At 44.4% G+C, this 12,539-nt stretch overlaps 1 protein-coding gene across 1 annotated transcript in view; it reads right to left on the reverse strand.

Annotated features, from left to right (window-relative positions):
- Positions 1–2,750: 2,750 nt before the first annotated feature.
- The window catches only part of LOC115461843 (arf-GAP with GTPase, ANK repeat and PH domain-containing protein 3-like), a 726,817-nt gene continuing 717,028 nt past the window's right edge, over positions 2,751–12,539 (reverse strand). Inside the window, exons 17-18 of the mRNA XM_030191903.1 lie at positions 11,537–11,792; positions 2,751–4,451 (exon numbers count right to left, since the gene is read on the reverse strand). Of these exons, the coding sequence (XP_030047763.1) occupies positions 4,266–4,451; positions 11,537–11,792 (442 nt within the window). The 3' untranslated portion in view covers positions 2,751–4,265. The remainder of the gene's footprint in view (positions 4,452–11,536; positions 11,793–12,539) is intronic.

Genomic DNA, 12,539 nt, shown 5'->3' on the forward strand with positions numbered 1-12,539 from the left:
GTTGCTTCATAAAGCAATCGTTGATTTCATCAAGGAATTTTACCTCCCTAGCATGCACTGTTACATTTACCCAGACAACTGAAATTACCCATTATTATTTGCCCAGTTTATTAGCCTCCCTAATTTCTGAAAACATGTCTACATCAGTCTGTTCATCCTGACCAGGATCCTATCATTATATTTTTCCTCTTTAAACATGGAATTGTGTCCTGCAGAATTTTTACTCTATTTGATTCAAGGCTCTCTTTAACATATGCTACCACTCCACCTACTCAATCCATCCTGGGTTTCTGCCAGGTACTTGTGACCTGGATTGGCCACTGTTGGAAGCAGGATACTGGGCTAGATGAACCATTGGTGTGACCCAGTGTGGCTATTCTTATGGTTTTATATGGAACAGCCTTCTGTTATTGTGCTCCTTCTCTTTGGAACTGCCTTCCTTTAGATTTGCACTCTATTGTCTAACACCCAAAATTTAAGAGTGCATTAAAAACTTGCTTTTTTACCCTGATAGGATTTTTAAGATTATTTGTGGTTTTTCTCTAATTTTTAATTTCTTCTCGTGTTGTATTCTATATTGCCATTTGTTCTTTTTGGTAATACTCTGTTGTGCTATACTTACCCTTTCCTTTTTAAGGACTTTTTGTATGTTTTCTCTATTATTGTTCTGTTACTCTCAGAGGTTTTCGTAAACCTCCTTACTTTCTTTGATGAAATTGGTGAGTCACGAGAGTGGCTTATGTGAAACTGCAGTACTTGAGCACCAGATGCCAGATCCTTAAGAAGGATCGAAACTTTGGCCATAGTCGGCCATGGCATTTGGACAGTACCGAGCAGCATACACAGACAAGTTTATCGTGAAATTCACCAAAGTTGATATTTTGTATAACATTTTCACATAAAGTTTAAAGGAAGCTGGAGGTTTTTTTTGCAAATGAAAGCTCCTTGATCAAGAAGGGAGTGCCATAAAGGAGTCTTACTGAGGCTTTTTCCTCCAAATCTTCCTCTTTTTTGGTATGATAGTCAAAACCGTTAATTATTGAAGAGGACTAGTGTAGTTGTATCATGTGAAATGGGTCACCACTGAGGTCGGGTCTAGTTTCCTATATTTATTCAGCGTTGAGCACACCTAGCAGTGTTATGTGTAAGCTCCCGCTGTATTTTTGACCTTTTAATTGTTAAACAATCTGTTACTTACAGCATATTCTTGTGAGTGCTTTCGACAGTTCTTCTGTAACGCAAAGACCGCAGCCAGAGACGGAGGGCTTTCAGGAATTAGATGTTCTCATTTATTGAGCAGCTCATTAGAATACACATCAGCCACACACTGTGTAACTTACAGCAAAAGAAGAAACCCACATATGTACAGAACTTCAATATAAATATTTGCACTGTACACTTTGTACATAACTGTACTGGAAGGTGAAACCTTTAGGAAAGAGTTCAACAGACACACCTGGGAAATGCAGCACAGGCAGACTTCTGACCTCAAGATCAAGAAATAAATGGGTGTTTGGTTTCAACGGCAAAGTGTTTGTGATTCTGAGACAAAGTCTCTTGTAGGATTAGATGCAGGAATCAAATTACTGGGGAACCCTGGAGAATCAGTTCCAGCAGTGCTTTATGATAGGGAGATGCTGGAGAATCCCACAGTACCTGATTACAGGGGTATCTCTGAAGTATCCCTCTCTTAGTCCTAGGTAATGGCACAGTCCCAAAGAATCCCCAGTCCCTGATGAATGAAAAACCATGGAGAAACCCCAGTACCTGATTAGGGGGCATTCCTCATGAAAAAACTCTCTTTCATTACCATGATAATAGAGGAGCCCTGGAGAAATCCCCCTGGTACCTGATTACAAAGAATCCTGAAGAAATCCCCAGTACCTGCTCTGGACAATGCTCCCAAGAATTCCTTAGTAGCTGATTTCAGGACAGCCCTGAAAGATTCCCCTTCCCCAATGGATAACAGAGGCATCCTGGAAAATCCCAGAGGAGCCCTACAGGATCTCACAAGTTAATGCATAATACAGAGAATATTCCTGAGATCCCTAAATCCCAAATCCCTGCCTAAAATGAGACATCTTAAGCGAACAACTCCAGCAAAGGCTCTTTATATTCCATCCGACATTTATCTGCAAAAAGGATCCCCTAAATCTCAAGGCCAATGTATGACTGTAGGATTCAGTGGACTCCAAAGCAAATTGTAATGTTTGGCACAGAACCCCTTGCTGCCTGGTTCCAACATTTTAATTAGTCAACCAGCTGTGCGTCAGGCCCTGCTCCACTGTCATCTGGCTCAGTTCAGTTCACTTGCAGCTGTGACTGAGCCCTCCTATTTGATCACTTGGTTTGGGCCTCAATCCTCCAAGCTGGTGTAAAGACGTTTGCTTAGGGGCTGACCTGGGGATCTGGCAGAATGGCTTACTAGTCATAAACTAATGTGATCTTCATGCCCCTCACAGCAGAATCTACTGGTAGTGCAGCGATTTGACCGATGGCAACCTTCCTTTTAGTGTGCGGTGCCAGTTCTAAGGAACAGGGTTAAGACATGTCTTTATATGTTCAGTCTTCTGAAATTTCAAATAACAAAAACTTATCTAGAGATTTTGTAACTTTGGGCTACTGTAGATAGATATTTAAGTATTATGTTTTAGAGAAACAAGATGAGCATACCATAGCCATATAAACCGGGAGGAAACAGGAAGAGCAGCAAGCTACATTGTAGCCTGACACCAAGCCAGAAATGTAATCTGCCTTTTCTGAAGAGAGGATTCTACGAGCAGCTTCGGATCTCTGATTCTCTCCTAGGGGCACAGGAAAGGAGCCGGTAGCTTCTGATTGTCTAAAGACACCCTGAAGAGGGAAGTGGTGACGTTAATCTTTTTCCAAAAGAAATGTTTCCTTGAGAAGCTGAGAAACAATATGAAAATAAAGACTTCGCTCTGGGGTCTGGGATATAAGAATAAACTACTGAGGGTTATGTGTAAGTAAACAGACAGCATAATGATCTCACAACTTCTTAGCATAAAGATTTTTTTTTTTGGCTAATACTCCAACTTCTGTTTCCGTGTATTTATTTGCTAATGAAATGTCCAGATCTCCAGATTATTCGTACAAACACTTTCTGGAAACTTCTGCTCCTGTGGTATACAACTAATCAGCCTTCTCTCTTACATGAATTCACTTCTTCTGATCTTAAGTTCTTACAAAACTGTGCTACACTTCAGTGAAAGGTGTCAGACCCATGTCATTTGGGTCGGGTTACATTCTTTTTGATTGATAAAGAAAAGTAGCTGGAGGTTGAAGGGCAGTTTCTTCCCTCTTTCCTGAAAGCTCACTGTTTGGTTCTTAGGGAGAGGAAAAAAGAGAGGGGGAAAAGAAACTGTAAGGTAGGCGGAGAATGGCAGGATTCTGTTGTGTCTCCCTAGCTTTTGGGTTGGGTGACAACTCGATATCTTATTAAGAGAGTCTGATATATAGTGTGAAATATTTTCCATATTACTCTGCAGGATGCTGGGGCAGCTTATCACCGTGTGTGATTCAGGTCTGGATTTGGGGACTTCATGAAAAACAATTATCGGAAATAAATTAAGACTGCCAACATCCTCTCTTACTGTAGGGAGTAAGGTTGGTGGCGACATAATCATCAAAACGTCTTCTACCCTCTGCACCAGTGAGCACAGGTAACGTGAAAGAGCCTCTAGAATACCACATTTCCTCAACTCACTGTCTACCATTTCTTCTGGGTGGGGAGGGGTCGTTAGAGTCTTTTCCTATCCCATGCATCTGCTGGCCTAAGAACTGGGGGTAGGGTATGGGCTCATCTGTGTGTGTTTCAAAAGTTGCATAGAAGACAGGGAAGAGCTGTGGAAAAGTGCTGGGAGTTTCCACCTTCATCTTATAGCAGCTTAGGACACAGAGAGAGTAAATGACCCCCAAATGTCCTCCACAGTCTACCTGCTGTCATGTGCATACACAAGTCAGAGAACGATCCCTGGTTTTCCCTCAAGCACAGTGGGAAATCTTTCCATTCCCTTCCCTTCAACTCTGAGTCATTTTACAAAGTTCAGTCTTCCACATGGTTTCCATAAGAACAAAATGTCAATGGCATCGCTTCCTGGATCAGTAGCAACATTTCTCTCCATTATGTGAGGAACAAGTACTTTTGCTCCCATCTCCATCAAACGGAAGGCCTGTTTACACAAGAAGTTCCTATGATGTGGGCAGGAAGGCCGAGGTGATGCCTTCTGTTCCATTTGTCTGTGTCATGGAATGCCATGGCTCATGCTGGTGTTCTGGCGGGGCAGGCTGGGGGTTGATGCGATCAGGGAAGCATCGTTAGGGCATCCATGCTGAAGAAGAATGTCTGTACACTCTTGGCTTCCAGCTCTCCTGGCATAGGCAAGTGGTGTCAGGCCACGGGCATCACGGCTCTTCACATCCACACCATACTGTAGGGAAGGGAAGAAAACACAAAATCAACAAAATCCTTTCTACATCTGTCATATTTAGCATTTTCTTCCTTTCACAGGCTTCTCATACCAAACAAGGTTTAGTCATATGCAGGAAAACAACATGGTAAGGCACTGTACTTATATCTGCTCCTTCTCTAGAAATGACTGTGATCCAGTGAAAGATGAAAAGTAGATAACCTGAGTGGAGGAGCCGCCTAGTGGTTAGTGCAGTGGATTTTGATCCTGGGGAACTGGGTTCAGTTCCCACTGCAGCTCCTTCTGACTCTGGGCAAGTCACTTAACCCTCCATTGCCCCAGGTACAAAATAAGTACCTGAATATATGTAAACCACTTTGAATGTAGTTGCAAAAACCTCAGAAAGGTGGTATATCAAGTCCCCTTTCCCCTATGACATCACAATATCAGAAGTGAGCCAAGTATCGGGCAATCAAGCCATTGTGACATCACTGATGAGGTTGGCTCTTATTGGTGGAATGAGTGGAGGAGTAGCCTAGTGGTTAGTGCAGTGGACTTTGATCCTGGGGAACTGAGTTCGATTCCCACTGACTCTGGGCAAGTGACAAGTACCTGTATATACTATATAAACTGCTTTGAACGTAGTTGCAAGAACCACAGAAAGGCAGTAAATCAAGTCCCATTCCCTATCCCTTTTGATGTATCAATCTTGTCTCCAAGAAGCAACATTATTTTATGGTCTTAAAGCTGTCATACTGTTGGATCTGGAAAGAAAATCCAAGCAGCCCCTTAAACACAATGATCTTTTTATCCTTTGAGATCTCAAGGTAAAATTAGTTCTTACCTGATAATTTTCTTTCCATTAGTCCCAAGAGATCAATCCAGACGCTGGTTATGTCCCTTGCCAGCAGGTGGAGATAGAGAGAACTTCCGAGGTTCACTATATGTGGTCATGTGTAGCCACCCAAACCTCAGTACTGTCGATACCAAAGCCACGTGGATCTTCCAATCGCAACTTAAATCATATTCCCTTGACTTCAGAAATACAAAAGATACCCTGCAACCGCAAATGCAGGAGGAACTCATGCAGCTCACAGCAAGAAAGGCGATTTGCTCCAACCTTTGAAGAACAAGTAACAAATAACCTGTAACTGTCAATCGAAACACAAACAAGAAAACCCAATAAACACAACCAGCAGAAATCTCAGGGAGGGCCTCTGGATTGATCTGTTGGGACTAATGGAAAGAAAATTATCAGGCAAGAACTAATTTTACCTTCCATAGCGTCCCACAGATCAATCCAGAGGTGGGATGTACCCAAGCAGTTCTAAGTAGGGCAGGACACAGAGATCCCAGATTGCAGAACCGAAGCCCCAAACGCGGCGTCAGCCCGCGCAACTACGTCCACTCGATAGTGCTTTGAAAAGGTATGCACAGACGACCAGGTTGCTGACTTGCAAATTTCCTCCAAAGAAACTAACCTCGACTGCGCTCTAGTGGAATGCGCCCGCAAATGTGTGGGAGGATCCTTCCCTGAAGAGATGTAAGCCGAAGAAATAGCCTCTTTTAACCAGCAAGCAATCGAGGCCTTAGAGGCTTGCTGTCCTGACCCGCAAACAGCACAAAAGATGATCCAAATGACGAAAGTCATTCGTAACTTTCAAGTACCTGATGAGAATTCGTCTCACGTCCACACACCTTAGAGCACGAAAGTCCGTAGGATAGTCCTCCCTATGAAAAGTGGGAAGGCAGAGCTGCTGATTAACATGAAAGGGACACAATCTTTGGAAGAAAGGAAGGAACTGTCCGCAGAGTAACTCCTGCCTCCGTAAACTGGCCTGCCTGTCAGAATCGAGCAAAAGGTCAGCAGGGCTAGCCGAATTGCCCTCAGCTCCAAATGGTTGATGGACCAGGACGCCTCCGCAGGGGACCACGACCCCTGCGTTGTCTATCCCAAACAATGGGCACCCCAGCCTGAGAGGCTGGCATCTGTGGTCACAACCACCCAGTCCGGAACTGCTAAGGGTATGCCCAGCTGCAGCTTGTCGTGGCGAAGCCACCACTGCACGGCCAACCTGGCAAACGGTTCCCAGGGAAGGCGAACAGCATAATCCTCCGACAAGGGGGACCACTGACTCAAAAGTGACTGCTGAAGAGGCCGCATGTGACTCCTGGCCCACGGAACCACCTCCAGCATGGCCACCATGGAGCCCAACTAGGCTCTGGGCGCTTACAGTCCCAAAAGACTCCGAACCTGAGACTGGAGTTTCAGTCTCCGATGCTCCGGCAGGAACACCATGTCGGAGCGTGTGTCGAACAGAACCCCGAGATATTCCAGAGATTGAGAGGGAACTAACTGACTCTTGTCCAAGTTGATTATCCAACCCAATCAGCGCAGCAAACTGATGACTCTATCCATCGCTTGCACACTCTCCTGGAAGGATGGCGCCCTTATCAGCCAATCGTCCAGATAAGGATGCACCTGCATTCCCTCTCACCGCAAATAGGCCGCGACTACCACCATAATCTTGGAGAAAGTCCGAGGCGCTGTTGCTAGGCCGCAAGGCAGGGCCCAAAACTGAAAGTGTTGGCCCAGGACTGCAAACCGCACATCATAAAGCAAATCCGCTAGGTAAGCCAGGCCTGCCTCAAGCGACGGCCACACTTCAATGAGCTCCTCTGGGGAAGCTGCTTTCTGCACCCAGGAAAGACAAGTTCTGGCCGCACAGGACCCGCAGATGGAAGCCTGCATACACAATGTCACCACTTCAAAGGACATCTTCAAGGAAGACTCCAATTTTCTATCTTGAGAATCCTTCCGAACTGTGCCGCCCTCTACAGGCAACATAGTCTTCTTAGTAACCACTGTAATTAAAGAATCCACTGCAGGAAGACGGAACACCTCTCGTTCCACCTCAGGGTGCGGATAGAGTCGTGCCATGGCTCTGGCCACGCGCAACCTTGCCTCCGGCGTGTCCCATTGCGCTGCAATGAGCACCTTCATTGCTTCATGAATGTGAAAAATCCTGGGGGGCCGCTTAGTCCCTGACATAATAGAAGGGGCTACCACCTGATGGGAATGAGTGCTCGGGGAGGAGACTGTGGCTGAAAATGTAAGTGGAGTCCGCGAAATGGCGCCAAAATCATCCGCTGCAGAGCGGGAAGAAGCAGGACCAGAGAAGCCCATTAATGGCGCTGCCACCTCCGTGTCCTGACACGAGCGGTGCTGCGGCTCTAGCACCCGTTCTCCTGACAGGGAGCTGCGAGGGTAGGCTGAGCATGCTCCCGACGCTGCTCTCCGACTGCCACATCCGGAGCAGCCTTTAACTGTCTCCGAGGGAGCTGCCATGTGCTTCAGTCAAATTCCAAGGGTTCCTCTCCCCCCGCTAGCAACCAACAATGAACCTCCACCAAATCCCCTGGCGAAAATGAAGCCCCTCTTACTGTGAGGGAACACGCTGATAGTAAAAAAAACCCCCTTTCCCCCCCCCAATATAGAAGACTCACATGAGGCTGCCAAAAAGGGAGGGGGGTCCAGCGGGAGGGAGAAGGAAGGTAGGGACCTGGCCCCACCAGGCGTAACCTGCGCACCCCCGGAGTGTGCCCTCCACCCCCTAAAGTACGCTCAACTCGGCCCAAGGGAACGGGTGAGGAGCCAGAATCCAGAGCTGCAGAGTTAGACCTTCCACCTGCTAGAGAGAATACTGAGGTTTCCACATATAGTGAACCTCGGAAGTTCTATCTCCACCTGCTGGCAGAGGGACATAACCAGTCTCTGGATTAATCTGTGGGATGCTATGGAAGCAACCTTTTTTGAGCAAATGTATAGATGTAGCTATGACAACGTCTTGATTTAGCAATTCCAAGTGGAAAGGAAAGAAACCCTAATCTGGATGTGATGAACAGAACATTAAAATGTTATATTCTGCTAATACCACAAAGTTCAAAGCAGATCACAACAAAGAAAGAGCTGGAACATCACCAGGAATAGCAGCTTATACATTAATCTAGGGAAGGGAAATGGGACTTGATATACCGCCTTTCTGAGGTTTTTGCAACTAACTAACTAACTAACGAAGGATGCTATATTGGAGAAACAGGCCAGATGCTTAAGACAAGATTCAATCTGCACAGACATCACATGAAAATAGCCGGTGCCAGTCAAGCCCCCACCCCTGTGGGCCAACACTTTACAAGACCAGAACACTGCACCAGTGATTTCACAGTAAGAATACTGAAAGGTAATTTTAAAACAATACAGGAACGTAAGACCTTTGAAATAAGAATGATTGAATATTTTGACACCCAACAAACAGGACTTAATAAGGATCTGGGTTTTCTAACCCATTATAAACCATAACGCTGTATTTCTCTGTTTATTACCCTCCTCTCACCTACCAACACCCATCCTGTTAGAATATCAATGAAATGCTTTGATGTCCCCATGCATACCCCCACCCTCCCACTCTGTCAGACTGTCAAAGTAATGCTTTGATGTTTCTCTTATATATACTATCTGCTAACACATTTGCTTATTTCCGATCTGATGAAGAAGGGCAACCTTCGAAAGCTAATCAAGAAATGTATTAAGTTATGTCCAATAAAAAAGGTATCATCTTATTTTCTTTTCCATGTTTTATTTTGTTTGCTTTCTATTGCAACTACATTCAAAGTGGTTTACATATATTCAGGTACTTATTTTGTACCAGGGGCAATGGAGGGTTAAGTGACTTGCCCAGAGTCACAAGGAGCTGCAGTGGGAATTGAACTCAGTTCCCCAGGATCAAAGTCCATTGCACTAACCACTAGGTTACTCCTAAAAAATGTTAACTAATCTCAACTCAATCCTCAGGACACACCCATGATATCCACAATGAAAATGCATGCACTACCTCTATTGTATGCAAATCTATCTCATGCATATTCATTGTGGGTATCCTGAAAACCTGGTTGGCTAGGTGTGTCCCAAGTACTACGCTCAGAACCACCCTTTCTGATCCTTATCTGATTTCATCCTCATTTCACCTCTGAGAATCTTTTGTGCCCACTCCATGCTTTATTGAATTGCTTCCACTGCCTCTGTTCCATGAATCCATCATCCTTTTCATAGAAACGGAGAAAAATGAAGGCAGATAAAGATCATGCTTCCTACACCAGTCTGCCCACTCATGCCATCTATTGGTCAATATTCAAAACAATTTAAACAGCCAGGAGTGGCTCCTGGCCATTGAAACTGCTTGCCCAGGGCTAATGGGGTATTTTCAGCAGCACTTAGGCAGACAGTGTCTATTTTGTGGGCAGTCTGGGAGTGGAGATGGAACTTATCCGATTAAGTGTTCATATAAACAGGACTACAGATGACATAAAACACCTCAGCTTTAACTTATCCAGCTATGCAAAATGAACATTCAATGCTGGTGCCCAGACATGACCTGGCCCATTGTAGATCTGGGGATACTGCCGGTGGTGGTCAAAAAACCCGTGGACTGTCGGCAGCTGAATACTGACCCCCCCCCCCCCCCATGTACTTGTTCCAAGCTTGATTGAATTCAGATAGTCTTCGTCTCCACCATGAGGCCGTTCTATGACTTCACCATTTTTCCATGAAGTATCTCCGCAGGATATTCTCGAGTCTGTGCGGGGCAGACACTCATGGGGAAAATTTCCAATCTATGCCACCTCAGAAGTTGCAGCTTCATTAGAACGCTGGGGTTGCGAATTATGTGCGGAAGGGGCGTGGCTGAGGGCGGGTCTATGCGTGACAGTGAGTGGTGCTGACAGCCTAGCCTACCAACAGTGCAGGGCTTCAGTGTTTCCTGCCACAGAGTGAGCTTCAGAATGTTTGAGGTGAGAATTATTTATATAGATATGTAACTAAAAATTCTTGCCATTTCAGTAATAATATTGCTTATTAGAGGAAAACCGGCTCAATATAATTCTTCACAGATTCTGAGGGCAACTTTGCAGGACAATGGTGACAAATCTTGTTGATGCTACAAGTGTACAAACCATGGACAGAACTGCAATCTGAGGCGTCTAAACAATTGGCTTATTCCAGCAGCTACTGAGTTTCATTATGTAGAAACTCTGCCTGGTTATCTGAGGCTCAGTTTAAAAAGCTTTTGAAAACATACTCAGGCTTACTCAGATTGAAGTGATGATGTAGTAATTTGACTTTTAATGATATATTTGTAGGTACCTGGATGAAGTACAGTATAGTGGTTTTGTATACGTGTTTGTTGTGTTTATTGAATTTATGGATGTGTTATTGTAATCTGCTTTGGAATTAAAGCAGACTATAAATGTTTAAAATCAACCAATCTCTGATGATGAGATCGATCATATCTTAGAACAGAGTGATATAGAATCCGTTCAACATGCTTCAGATGAGCCAAATTTTGACAGTCTTGTAGAAGGAAGAGGTTGTGCACGGGCTCATGGTACTTCTTGTAGTACACGTGGTTCTGTCATCTCACCAGGAACCAACAGCTGATGTACCAGCTGGAGGAAATGGCAGAGTTTGGCCTAAATATACGCCAAATACTGATAGATGCAGGATTCAAGCCATCATCAGGCAACAACCCAGTATTACTGACGCTGTTACCTGTACTTTAGTTGTGGATGCTTTCACATGCGTCATAACCCCAGAAGTATTTGATCTGCATGACATCAAATCAAAGTAATCCTGACCAACCAAAGAACTGGAGTAATGCTGACAGAATTGAAATAAAGGCTAGATTCAGTCAGAAAAAGAAGGAAGGACTGTCTTCACAGCAACCATGTCCAGAAACAGATTTCCTGATCTCCTGAAATAACAGAGCCACTGACAGGCTGGCAGCGTTCCATAATTTCTGGTTGCTCTTTCAAGCACAGCTGCCAAAGTTCTCTCTCTGTGGCACAGGGTAGTTTTCATCAATATGTACCTTCTAAGCCAGCCATATATGGCCACCATCATATGTGGTGGTGGTGGTGTGATGCAAAAACAAGTTATCCATTGAAGGGTTTATGTCATTTTGACTGCTACAGATCAACAATTCTTCACATCCATAAAGAAAACCTGTTTAATTTGAAGGAAAGATCAGACACATCAAGAGTTCTTTCCTTACCCAGATAAGCAGTTGTGTACATACAACATTAGCCATGGCACTGGAGAGATGCAACGCTGTCCGTCCATCCCCATCTCCGTAAGTTTCATTGACTTCCTCCTTTGTGCCATGAGCCAATAATGTCACCACCAGTCGAAGATCATCTTCCACAACAGCTCGCAGGAGCTGCTGACCCAAGGGAATGTCAGACTGCGGCAGCGGGGCCAGGAAAAGCTTCTGGTCATACTTAGCTCTAATCCAGCGCTCCTTCTCCTCCCTGAAAGAGAAAGACAGTAAAGAGCCACTGTACTACTCTGATTTATTACTGCATGTTATTAACACAATTATGGCCGTGTGGCACTGTTTTCACTCTTGTAGTACAAGGTATAGCTGCATCTTTGTATCTTCCCATTTTAGAGGAAGTTTACCATATGCCAGAACACAGGAAAGTCTGTTTTGACACTACTTTTTCTGTCAGCGTTCCCACTTTAGAGAATTCACTCCCCTTGTATAAGGCTTTCCTTAAAATGTACCTTTCTGAAGCAGTGAACTAGCAACCAGCATGCTCTAACAATATACTGTTTCCTTTTTATATTAAATTATTAGAACGTCTTTTTTTAAATGTAATTTAAATTTTAACTTCTCAATTCAAATATTCATATTTTTTTTATCCCAGTGTGTCTGTGGTGTGTTCCTGTTTTGCTGTATTTTGTCTTTATTCTGTATTTTGTTTGAAATACTTTCCCCTTTTTTATTTTCTGTTACGATTTCCCGTATAATATGCTGTATATCAAATAAATTGGACATTATCATCACAAAGGGGGCCTGTGGTAACGTGACCAAAGGTGGGCCATTGAGCCAGGAAAGACAAGTCATGCACAGGTGTCCACTTCACAGGAAGGGAGAAAACAATACTCAGTGTCCTGGGGTGTCTCTCACCTGCTCCCTGGATCCACAGTCTATAGCAGGTACACACGGCTGGCCTGCTGCCGGCCAGGTAAAAAAACAAACTTTTCAAGGCATC

The sequence above is a fragment of the Microcaecilia unicolor genome, chromosome 1, assembly GCF_901765095.1.
Source record: "Microcaecilia unicolor chromosome 1, aMicUni1.1, whole genome shotgun sequence".
In the NCBI taxonomy this organism is placed as follows: domain Eukaryota; kingdom Metazoa; phylum Chordata; class Amphibia; order Gymnophiona; family Siphonopidae; genus Microcaecilia; species Microcaecilia unicolor.